Source organism: Sciurus carolinensis, chromosome 9, assembly GCF_902686445.1.
Source record: "Sciurus carolinensis chromosome 9, mSciCar1.2, whole genome shotgun sequence".
Taxonomy (NCBI): Eukaryota; Metazoa; Chordata; class Mammalia; order Rodentia; family Sciuridae; genus Sciurus; species Sciurus carolinensis.
Window position 1 is genome coordinate 112,339,150 of NC_062221.1, and position 13,097 is coordinate 112,352,246.

The following is a 13,097-nucleotide window of genomic DNA, read 5'->3' on the forward strand; positions in this document are numbered from 1 at the left end:
TAAATAAAAATATATTAGTATACCAACTGACAATTTAGTTTTTAATAATCCAATCAGATCCAATTAAAAGTTCATTAAATTTACATGTAAAACTGACATGCAGTAGCTGCACCTCATCCTTTCAAAATTATTATTAAATTTTTCTTTTGGACAAATATTCTATTGCTTACAAATTATTTAACTACTATACCCATCCACTTTCTTGGGATTCTTCTAACAGATGAGTAAAATCATGCTTTTATATATACAAAAAGCATTTAAAATTATAACAGTAAAACTTGAAGATCATTCAATAATTTAATTATGTGAAAAACTTTTTAGAACATATATATTTAAAACTTCAAGCTACATAACTTCAACTCTATGAAACTTCTCTCAAAATGTATTTTATAACAGATAACTTGTATAACTTATAAATGAAATAAGCCACATAATTTATATGTACTCATAGTTAAATGTATTAGTTATAAAGTTGAACTATTTATATACAGGATATGTTTATATTTACATATATAACTGTACAAGTGAATTGTGCTGAATTTTTAAGATAGGTGTATATATGTATACACACTGAATATTGACAGTAGTAAATCAAAATTCTTTTAAAAATTGATGTAATTTTTAAATTCTTTTAAAAATTACAATTCTTTTAAATTGTAAGATGAATCACTTAAGATGATTTTCACAAGTCACTTTTTATAAGTAAATAGTTTTCAGTGAAAAAGTGCTCAGCAACAATGACAGCATAAATTAAACCCTTCACTCAAAAGACAACGAACATTCACAATTTGAACATCTATTTTAACATAGAATTCTGCATGATTACTTTTAGTTTTAAGGTATCAAAAATAAATCTTGCAAATGTAATGAGAAGAGGAACTACAGGATGAAGTACAAGTGACTCAAATAAATGGCACCATATATTGTTTCCTAAATACTGCAGTTACTATAAGACTTGTCTTACCAATACCCACAATAGCCTCTTATTTTCAGTTCTATAAATTCTGGTTTGGTCTGACAGATTCTCAAAGCTATACTTAACTGACTCTGCTATTATTTCCCACTAATTCTCTACATACTTCTATTGGAGTTACTCGACTGTCCCCCAAATATAGGACACTACTTATCTGAGTTTGATGCCTGACTCAAAAACATACACTGAACAGGCACTTCAGAGAAGAAGAAATACAAATGATCAACAAATATATGAAATAAAGTTCAACATCTCTAGAAATTACAAAAATACAAATTAAAACTACACTGAGATTCCATTTCACTCCAGTCAGAATGGCAATTATAAAGAATACAAATAACAATAAATGTTGGTGAGGATATTGGGAAAATGGTTCACTTATACATTGCTGGTGAAAATGCAAATTGGTGAAGAAACCAGTATGGAAAGAAGTATGGAGATTCCTCAGAAAACTCAGAATGGAACCACAATTTGACCCAGGTATCCCACTCCTCCATATATACACAAAGGACTTAAAATAAGCATACTATAGTAATGCAGCCACACTAATGTTTATAGCAGCACAATTCTCAAGAGCTAAGTTACAGTTCCAACCTAGGTGCCCTTCAACAAATGAATGAATAAATAAAATGTGGTATATATGCACAATGGAATATTACCCAGTCATAAAGAATAGCTGTATGATATTTGCCAGTAAATGGATGGATCTGGAGACTATCATGCTAAGTGAAATAAGCTAATCCCCCAAAATCAAAGGATAAATTTTCTCTTTGATATGTGAATGCTAAAATACAACAAGGGGAGAAGAGAATAGAAGTTCAGTGGATTAGACAAAGAGGAATAAAGTTAAAGAATAGAGGATGGGAAAAGGAAAGAGGGTGAAATTGATCTGATATAACTTTCCTAGGTTCATATATGAATATATCACCACTGAAACTCCACATCATGTACAACCATAAGAATGGAATCCTAATTAGAATACATCATACTCCATGTATGCATAATATGTCAAAATGTACTCTATTCTCATGTTTATCTAAAAAGAACAAATAAAAATAAAAAATAAAAAAACACACTTTATAATCTTAGTCAAGTGCCACTCATTTAACAATGGGGATGATACAAATAACAGTACCTTTCATATAGGATTAGTGCAAGCATTAAGTTAGAGAACTCAAGGAATTATATATCACTGGGCCTAACACAGAGATTAAGGAAAAGAAACAGAAAAAAACATCCAAATTAGCTACATGAACATATATCATGTAGTTCTATACCTTCCTGTTCTTATTTGTAGTTATCATTTAAAATATTTTCCTTTAATATTTGCCTATCAAAAACCCCAAAACTGGAGATATATCACTTACAGTTCAAATATTATACAAGTTTTTTTTCCAAATGTTATCTTCATGTTTATCACCCAAATTAGGTTTGTCTTAGAAGCATTTCATAAGTGTTTGTTGAATGAGGGAATGCATATCTTTTATGTTTCCTACTGTATTCTACAAGCACAGTATGGGAATGTAGTAGATCAACTTAAAATATTTTCTTAGTTGTACAGCATATTTCTCCACTTTGAATGTACAAATTAACTTCATAGCATCTTGGGGACCTTGAGTGCAAAGTAACAATCAGTAAAGAGCTCAAATAGTCCATAAAGTCTACCTTGTTATACTTGGCAATCAGCAACCTCAACCCCAAATCCCTATATGTATCTCTACATGGGTCCAGGAAGTTCCATAACAGAAGAAAATATTCCTTTGGTAAATCAAAGTCAGTACCAGCTAGCCAGAAGCAATACTCAGGGTTCTATGGATTATGAAAGGCACTTCAGTTACATTTCTGATTGCCTTAAAATAAATTCTTTATTAGCTGCCAACTATTACATTGGAGATTTCATGATGTGCCCCTGTCTCCAGAGCATCATCTTGGACTTTGCCCAGCTTGATACTTTTTCATGACAGAACACTTGACATTGATCTGAAAGGGATTCTACTGAGCATATGTAGGGTCTCTCCTAACAGCCTATATAGTGAACTCTTCAGAAATTGACATGAATGAATTTGTATACCTTACATTGGCAATGAATCAAGAGTTATAAATTGATAGTACTAAATGAACTCATGAGATCTTTTCATTTTCCTGAAAATACCAAGAAAATATTTACCCTATGCATAAATATGGGCTTATTTGTTTAATATTTTATATGGAAATATAGTTCAGAGCATAGCCAAACAAATATTACTGATAAGTGTCTACAAAGGTTTTATTGTTTTATCTATTTAATAGTGAACTGACTAATTTCCCACTTACATCTCTAAAAAAAAAAAACTACATTACAAAATGAAATCTGAAACACATATGATAAGCTTACTTTGAAGAGTAGTAGATTTTATTAAATAGCAAATTGGGTTAGATTTCAGACTGAATCTGTTAAGTATAAATCATATCTTCCCTAGAAAGTAGTGAGTTGACAACTACCTTCCCCTATTATAAGGCACAGCTACTACCCACTTCTACCCTGGGATACAAAGTGTTTCCAGGCCACCTCCCTTTAGCCCTCCATGTGAAAACCTTCTAAATTCAGATTACTTCAAATTTATATTTTAAGATGAATGTTACTATCTATTCAATAAAGATGACTTGAGATATCACTAAAATAGAAACTGAAACCATTTCTGTACCTTGAAAGTCAGAATTCACTTTTTTTAAAAAAAGAGTATCAATATAGAACAGTAAACAAGCAAAAATGTCCGCATTAATCACAGAAAGTTAATAAATGATCTGCAGAACAGATTAAATGCTGTAACTTAGCCAGTTTTATATTAACTTGAGATTTTGGTACACTTATCAATAAGATACTTTATAATATAATTTGGATCTTTATAAATTTTTCCTGAAATTACACCAAGCACAACATTTTAGTTTAGTTTTATTTTTAACATTATAATTGCCTGTTTAGTTGAAGATCTTAGCTAAAGGAAAATTACCTTCTCAAAGGAAGGGAAAAAATAAAAAAGGAAAGGCCAAAGAATTATAAGTTAAAAGTCTCTAGAGGGTAGAAACATGTACATATAGAAGCCTTTTGTGCCTTTGATAGAATGAGTTTTGAATATCTACTCAAAAAGTGGCCTTCAAACACCCAGGTATACAACCAGAGAAATGAAAAATTGTACTCCATTTGTATACAATGAATTAAAAAAAAAAAAAAAAAAAAAAAAAAAAACCCAGGTAGAATAAATAAAGAAATTCCATTCTTCAGTAAAGTTGCATGTCAGTTTTAAGGTATTAGATAAGGATTCTGGACCTTTGAGATTTCCATCTAAGTGTGGAATAGTTTTCCTTTAGTTACATTTCTTAACTTCTTCTGGACAATTTGATCCTAAGGACTAGGGATGATGAATGGCTAAAAGTCAACTTTCAAAGAAAACTTGGGTCCTGGTAGGTACACTGGTCCCTGAAATGCAATGACCTTTAGATATAATGTGCTTATTTTCTTTCCTTTTCAGAAATATTATCTCTTGTTTGTATGACCTTGGTTTCTTAATGAAAGTAAAATTCTTAACAGCTCAAAGATCCCAGTCTTAACTGATCAAGGTCTCTCTTTGATTTATATAATCTTCCATTGACTTGGACAAACAGATATTTAAAACTCTCATCACTTTTTGAATTTCTCTTTCAAAATTTTAATTCCTTTTCAAGTAACAAAGCCTATAAAAATAACTGTACTTTTCTCCCTATTTTCTCAACACTTAAATAACTTTGAAGGTTGAAGGTTTGAATTTGCAAAGTGAGAAAATGGAACTACTCTCAGACAGAGGCCTAATGTGAGCCATGATCCACCCTGAGGCAAAAATTTTATGGCTAAGTTGTAAACCCTTTGAACATGTAGCTTTTAATGGAAGTGCTGACACCATCCTAAGTATGGATTCATGAACCCCATCACTATTATATCTAAGGCATTTTATCACTGTCAATTCATCTCACTTTTTAAAATTAAAGAACATTTCCCAGGTCTTTATTTCCCTCCAGAGTTCCTAAACAAATTTTTTGTTTTGGTATTTATGTAGAAATTAGCTAACGACTTCAGTCCCTGGAGAAGAGGATGTGGGGCTAGTAGAGACACAAGACATGCACTGTACACACACCTGGAAAGGCTGGCATGAATTCGTGTGCTTTTCAGATCATACTTTTCACAGAAATAATCTGTCTTTAGAAAGAACATCCATACCCTGAAACTATTTTCTTCAAAATGGTCCAGCAATCTGTTTCCCAGGCAGTACTTTTGTCCATATTTGGTGAAAGTGCTTATTCTATTTGTAAGTAAAATTCAAAGAACTTCTTTTTATCTATTTTTTCCCATATAAACGATACTGTGCTTCAAAACTTTTTCCAATTTTTCTCCCATTTATCATGTAATAAAAAATGCATTTAGGTAAATATTGCATGAATTCTCAGGGTATTTTAATCACATGGCAACAAATATATATTAATAACAAATAGATAATAAAAATGGAATTTTTAGGTTAAAAATGAAACTGAATTTGCATAAAAATTAGATAAAAATTGTTGTGTATAAGAAATACCTAAGTTTAGTTCCTATAGTTAAGACAAGTCTATTATTCTCAAGAATCATTTATTTATTGAAATCTCACAAGCATGGAAGTGTTGAATTTATCATGGAATGGTTGAATTTATCAAATGCTGCTTTTCAAATAACTCTAGACAATTTAATAATTTTTCTCTGGATCTTAGTAAAACTGTTAAGCATGGTTCTTTTTTTTTTTTTTTTTTTTTGCAGTGCTGGGGATCAAACCCAGGGCCTTGGGCTCACAAGGCAAGCACTCTACCAACTGAGCTATATCCCCAGCCTACAAGCATGGTTCTTGATTAATATGTCTAAAACTACACTAATATTCTTTTGAACATATAGGAGAAACATACTCATCTTAGTCTTGGTTTTGGAAATTACTCCTCAGTTGTAGGAAAATAAGGTATTAAATCTATTTATTGCATACAGATAGAGATTAAATTATTTAAACAAATGAAAAACAGGAGTGATGATTACACATAGTACCAAGAACATTCTACATTTTTCATGAATATTCACATAGTTTGGTTTCCAGAATCACAAGCTCACATTATGAATTACTTTTGAACAACAACATTGCTTTCTTTTTTCCTCATTACACTACTCCCTATGTGAATCTAACAGAATTTTCCAAATTTTATAATTACTATAAATATATTCATATTTCTACAACTAAAATTAAATTTGAAATGATATAGTAAATTCTTATCATAAAAATTCTTTTCCAATATTCAGGGTGAGAAACAGCACATAGTTTCAAGTAAGAAATGTGTAACTAATACCTAAAGCCATTGAATGTTACCTGACTATTTTTTATACACTGTACCTTATTCATTCATCAAATACTTATTGAGCATCTACTGGATACAAGACTCCATGTTAACAAAAATTAATCAAAGATAAAATCTCTTCAAATAACTTACACAATGGTAAAGAAGTAAAATATAGGCACACATGACAATTAAACACTATAAAAACTGACAAGTAACTTTTAATCTAAAGTACCATAATCCTTTCAAAGATGGAATATTAGTTTCAAGATGTAGTTGAGGCACCAAGGAGACAGAATTAGTATAGTGGTAAAGAGTATCCCAAGAAAAATGTCAGAGACAACATGATCCAGTAATATTTCTCCAAACCAGGAAATCTTAAGTTATTCCAGTGTTTATTAAAGAGTGCATCATCAGTAAAATGTTCAAATTCTATCAGTGAAAATATTGATTTCTTATAGATTACCAAATTATGTGAGATACCAGGTTGTATGCCATATTTGCCAAAACAAATTAATTTTTTTTTACTGTTAATATAATAACTACAATAATATACAATAATACCAGGCTTGTAAATAATAGATGCCATCCAAGAGTTAAGATTTTTCTCTTCAAATTTTAAGGTCAACAAAATGTCAGCAAAGTCCAATAAATTCCTAATTAATTGTTACTACATTAAATGGGACAAAGCAGATAGAGGCACCCTCTGAATATCCTGTCTCCATGCTTCAATGCATCCTGAACTGAAATAACTCAATGCCATAGTATATGGTCATAATACACATAATACACCCTAGTCATTCACAAGAGGAAAAGATAACTGCCAGACAGGTTTTCTTTGTTGAGAAAAGATAGACATGGACAATCAGTTGCTGGAATTTATTAAAGAAGGAAGCAAGTGGGGAGTTTATGAAAGGATCTTATGAATCTAAGGTTTTGATAACTTCATACTTTGCTGCCATAATTTAACCCTATGTCATAACTGGGATGATTGAAGGAACTCAGGAAACTCTTACAGGAGGTTTAAATAAAGTCACAGTCAAGTGTGGGTGGAGCAAAGGTCAGTGTTGGACCTTCCCCTCAGTTTGACAGCAAGTGCTCTGATTGATCAGTGTTCATGTTAGACCAGATGGTCAAAGGTTTGACTGTCTTCAGTGTTGGTTTTACTCATTTACGTATTTTAGACCTAAATTTATATATAAATTTATATCTATTTATACCAATTTCTTTCACTTAAACCTTTAATTGCAGCTATAAATATTAAAACAGCTCACATTCTAATTTCTAATAGAATAAATGCAGATTTTTATAAAATATATTTGATATACTATACCCATAGCCATATAAATAGATATACTATACCTATACCCGCACATTATACATATTTATAATCCATTTTGTTTTATATATATATATATATATATACATATATATAAACCATCTATAATATGCACTTTTCTCTGTACAGTTATGCTCATTGGTTTGAAGAAGTTCATATTTTTTAGTCTTTCTTACCAATGAGGGTAATTGAATGTAAAATAATTAGGTTCTTTAATTTTAATGAAGATGATGTCAGCAATATAGTTAGGATTTCCAGTTAGTTTATCATGAATGCAAAACTCTTATGATCACTTATGTTATGCTCTGAACTAATCAGATGAGACATGGTCTTTCCTTAAGGAATTCATATATTGTGATTAAATAGAAAAGAATGTGCCTCTGGGGAAACTTGCTGGCCTACTAACCTATATTTGAGATTCATGTTCATTGATAAGCTTAAAAATGACTTGGTAGCCAACAGTAATCACTATTTCCTCCAAATGTTCCAACAAGTCAGCTTACAGACTGTTTTGTGCTGCCTGGCCACGTGCTGTTTGGCCCTCTTCTGACAGGCCACAGCAAAGCACTGACCTATGGTGTTAGCACTCCTTGGTCCTGCCCCAACAAACCCCTTCTCTCAGGATGATAGTTCCTGTTAATACAACAAAAATGGAAATTGTCAGCGTGGGCAGGTTGCCATATGGAGGTTGACAGCTGCTCAATCAGATTAAGACAAATGCACACAGGCAACATGAGAGCAAAAAAAAAAAAAAAAAAAAAAAAAAAAAAATCATTTTTGAAGAAAACTCAGTTGCTTTGCTATTGTTATTTTTGCCAGGATTTTTAGAAATAGTGCATCCGTTTTAAAGATTATGCTATAAGAGATGTGCTATAATTAGTATTGACATGAAGCAAATTTAAAAAAAAAGTTAAACAACCTACTTCAAAATTTCCTGTTTTGAGCCTTGATTATCTTTTCTTCTGACCATAGCATTTAATTTAATATTTATTGCTCACCCCATACATGCCACATCTCTGTCAGGTATCTTACAATATAATAAAGACCTCTACTTTCTGAAAGAGAAAATAATGTTGAAGAAACTGTCAAAATATGCTTTCAAAGGCTGCATAATATGCCAAGAGAAAAGTAACCGAATTTTACAACCCACTGAAAGATAACACACCACCATCAATAGCCAAGTTCATGAATAAATAAATATTTACAACATGTACATATGCATATCAAGGCAAGGCTACATTGCAGGAACTCAGAATCTGTGGCACATATTTATGCAATACATATACAGAGATAAACAGAGGCACTAAAGAGAAAATAATTTTAAAGTACAGTCAACACATTTAAAGTTTTCCAGTTAAGTTGTCTGACCTTTCCAAAATACACAAGATGCTTTTAACAATAAATGAAATATGTTGCTATGATTGCTTATTCCTGAACTTGACTGAGTCACATCATCATCATCATACAGCAGAGCTAGCAAATTTCTAGCTGAGCTAGTTAGAGTACATTGGAAAAACTAGTGCTACGCTCAAAGACGAAACATTTCAGACCTGATTTACAAATGAAATCCAGTGCATCTGTATCTAAAGCTGTGTAGAATGAATCAACGCCTAGAAAGACAGAGAAGCATTTTAGAACAAACCTTTCTGACTAGGTTAACAACTTTTCTAAAATTTTATAGCTGTTTAACTTTCTCACTGGGCAGCTGCAGTTCCAAATCTATTGCTAAAGTTTAATGCAGGAAATTAAACTTTGACATGATATAAGTACTAACTGTCTTTGAAAAATGCATATAAGAAATACAGGTTAACACTCCTGACATCCCCTGGAGTCGATAACACCATACATCTCTAGATCCCCAGCCACCAAAAACTGCCATGCAGGCTAACATAAATAACAGCTTGTGGTGTGTAAGGGGGAAAAATCCATTGATAACACCAAGCAATACAGAAATGTGGTGATATAATTTACAAGGCCCCAGATCATTTGTCTCACCCCTCCTCTGTGTAGATCTGAACCAACCATCTAAGCTAAGTGCCTGTTGGAACTTTTCCCTGCAAGGTATAGTAGGTAAAAGATTTGCAATGTCTTTAATGCAATGAAAAGAGAAACCGAAAGATCAAACTGAAGGGGCTTGAGTATTTAGAAAATCCTGCTGAGATGCTGTGATAAATTATTAAAACTTCTTGTTAATGTTCATGCTTCTCTTTAACCTCAGATCATAACACTGACAGTAAAGCAAAGATGGGAGTAGACCCAAAAGTCATTTCTAAAGCTAAGATAAAAAAAATCATGAGTTAAAAAGAACGCCTGTATGAAGAAAAATCCTCGGCTGTCTTCCATCAAGATTTTTCCTAAAACATAAAATCACTGTAGAGAAAGTCTCTCATGGGATATTTCTGCAGCATCATTTTGGGTTACTGCATTCACAGAACACATACCTTGCTAACTTGTGCCTAGTAGGAACAAATGGCATTCAGGGGAAGCAGAACCAATGGAACTTTACAAAAAGGTATGTTTGAAGCCCCCAAAATTCTCTCCCATCTCATTATAATTTTTCAACAGCAGAAAGAAACGGATTATAATGTTCTCAAACCCTGAAAGGCTTTTCTCTCATCCAGCAGATACTTTTTCCCAATAAAGTTAATGTAATTTATCTTTACTAACACAGTAACACTGATAGAGTCAGCCAAAAAAAATTAGTGTTGGTAGCACTGTATTTCCTAACATCCCACTGATCATTTCACAAAATCTGCCAACAATTGAGAGATCTCACATATTCAAAACCTACATCTTTCAGAAAATGCAGCTTCCTCAGGATAACATACAGATCCTTGCACTAGAACAGCATGCATTTTGGCCCTGGAGTCTCCCTGCTGGAAATAATCATTGTAATGCTTTGAAAGCCTAGCAAACCCCAAACTGCAAACATATATTTATATCTGTAAGAGAGAAAAACTCTTCTTCCTAGCCACCTACAACACAGATTCCCTTTCCAGAAATAAAATACTGATTTCAAACAGAATCAGCTCCTATACCATTAGCTGTCCTCCAGATACCATTAACTGGCCTCACTGACTCCTTAACAGATTCTTAACACAGAACTTTCATCACTTACCCCCCTTCCAAGGTTTTCCTTTCCAGGGGGTCCGGGTCAGCTTGCTCAGAGTTGGTCCAGAAAAGAGAAGCATCAAAACGAAGAGAAGTTCCAGCCTAGTAATTTTCCCCACTTTCTCTGATGATAACATTTCCACAAGTGAATCTCACAAAATTTCTCACATCCTCTTCCCTCCCGGTTATGAAAATAGCATTAATCATTGAAAAACCTGAGGTAGGTGTTGTTTTGCCATCTTTAACAGCTGAAGGAGCAGCTCCCTGATGTAGCCCTGAGCCAAGCTACATTTCTCACGGCTCCGGCTCCTGCTCCTTAGCACGCAGTCAGCACTGCTTCTACTCCAGGAGCTAGAAAATAATTTCTGTTCTCCACTTTGCTTTCAGTGAGAATACATTTCTCAGCGTTCTGGGTGAGCTTGATTGAAAATGATAAAAACAGTAATGTCTGTGTCCAGCAGAAAAGAGAAAAGATGTCAGGATTGTGTGAAAAAGATGAGAAGCAGTTGTACTGACAGCTTTCAGGCTGCCTGTGTGATCCCTAATAGCCGTGCAACCAACCAAATTGCTCTTTTAAGAGTAATAAGGCTTCAGTGAAAGCCGGTATCACAGCCACTTGGGTGGGTAGTGCTGGGCTTGAAAATCACCCAGGCACTGCCACAGATAACGACTGCTTCATTCCAGCTTTAGCATATGAAGGGCTGAGCAAAATATAGTATGCACAGAGGGTAGTTAATCTATTGTGTGGATAGACAGGGATTCCAGCGATGTAGTCGGGACAGACTCAGAACTTGAAATGATTTTATTTTCCTCTAATTCACCTCGTGACATTCAAATGGGATTGCATCTGCACTAATTATTCATAAATGGGTCTGAAATATTTATTAGATGAACAACAATAAGTATATAATTTTTCTCCCCAACAATGAAACAAGGAGGACACTCTCAATACTTAGAGTCTCTTCTGTATGAAAGGCAGTGTATTTGGGCACCCTTATGTCTCACTAATGAAGCCACTGTGAATGTTATCAGCAAACTTTTAGAAATACCAAACAGAGTCTATCAAGGCGGAGTTAATCATGCTTTCAGGGAAGCACATTTTTTATTTGTTTGGGTACATCACCATGGAAATACAAAAAGCTCTCTCTGTCTTTGGTAACTATATTTATGAAAACATTTGTGGTCACAAGGTGTGGTTATAAGGAGCAAACACGACTCTGCCTCTTTATGAACAGGACATGGGTAAAATCTGTCAGATAAAAGTAATTGGATCTCTATTACCTGAATTAAATTAGCATGATCAAAAGACTCAGACCAATATTTTAAAGCTGTCTGCATCTTAGTATTTTCCATATGGTCACTTATTCCCTTAATCAGTGAGCTACAATGCATGAATTATGCATTTATGTATGATAAAGTAATTGATTCCAATATTATGCAAACCACCAATTATATCATGTTACCACTTTAAAAATGGGATAAATTGCCATTTTCAAATCACATTCTTGGAAAAGGTACTTTTAAAAGAGTTAGTTGCACCACTGCTGTAAGCTATATGTTACCTTTGGAAATATAGTTATTACAATTTGTTTTTCTACAAAAGAAGCAATGTTCAAAGAAAGTAACAGGATACAAAACCAAATTCTCAAACTGCGTCTTACTTTAGAAACAATAATGTCCCTTTACTCAACTTTTAATTTGAAAACTTCTAAGAGAGGTTAGAAAAGATTATACCATGCCCATTTTACAAATAGCAAATTAAAATTTTTATGTCTTTGCATATTTTAAAATATGTTGGTATTTAATTCAAAATCTGATTTTCTCTTCGCCAGTCACTTCTCTTGTTTATATGACACCTTCTCTTTAAGTGCATGTAAACAGCAATTGGTAGAATGAATTGGCAAACTCCCTTACCCCCATCCCCTGAGGAAAACTCTGGAACCAATCTTATTTGCTGTCTACTGGCTAGATCTCTTGGAAAGCAACAACATGCTCCTCCATAATTTGTGAGTATTTATTTTTTAATGACTTCTTCCTTCTTAGGTTGAATAGGCTTAAATATAATTGAAAGGTATAAGAAGGGATGTTGAACAATTCTTTATGGCCTGTCAGAACACGGTTAAAAGGAAAAGCATTCTTTACTGGTTTTAAGATATAGTTGGTCAGGTTGACTCTAAAGAGATTTTCAAGGTTTGCTTCCTTTTCAGTGGCCCATGTAAGTACGCTGCCATAGATCTCTCTGGTGAGTGAATTGAAATGGGATTGGAAGAACCAAATCCCTGTTGCTCATACAGAGAAGGCCACTGTCTTCCA

General features: G+C 33.1%; 1 protein-coding gene across 7 annotated transcripts in view; it reads right to left on the bottom strand.

Moving 5' to 3' along the window:
* Nucleotides 1-10,895, bottom strand: part of Robo2 (roundabout guidance receptor 2) — a 1,215,662-nt gene extending 1,204,767 nt beyond the window's left edge. For all 7 annotated transcript variants that reach the window (XM_047564678.1, XM_047564674.1, XM_047564667.1 and 4 more), the window contains exon 1: nucleotides 10,792-10,895. In XM_047564678.1, coding sequence (XP_047420634.1) covers nucleotides 10,792-10,864 — 73 coding nt within the window. In that variant the 5' untranslated portion in view covers nucleotides 10,865-10,895. The remainder of the gene's footprint in view (nucleotides 1-10,791) is intronic.
* Between the last annotated feature and the right edge of the window lie 2,202 nt (nucleotides 10,896-13,097).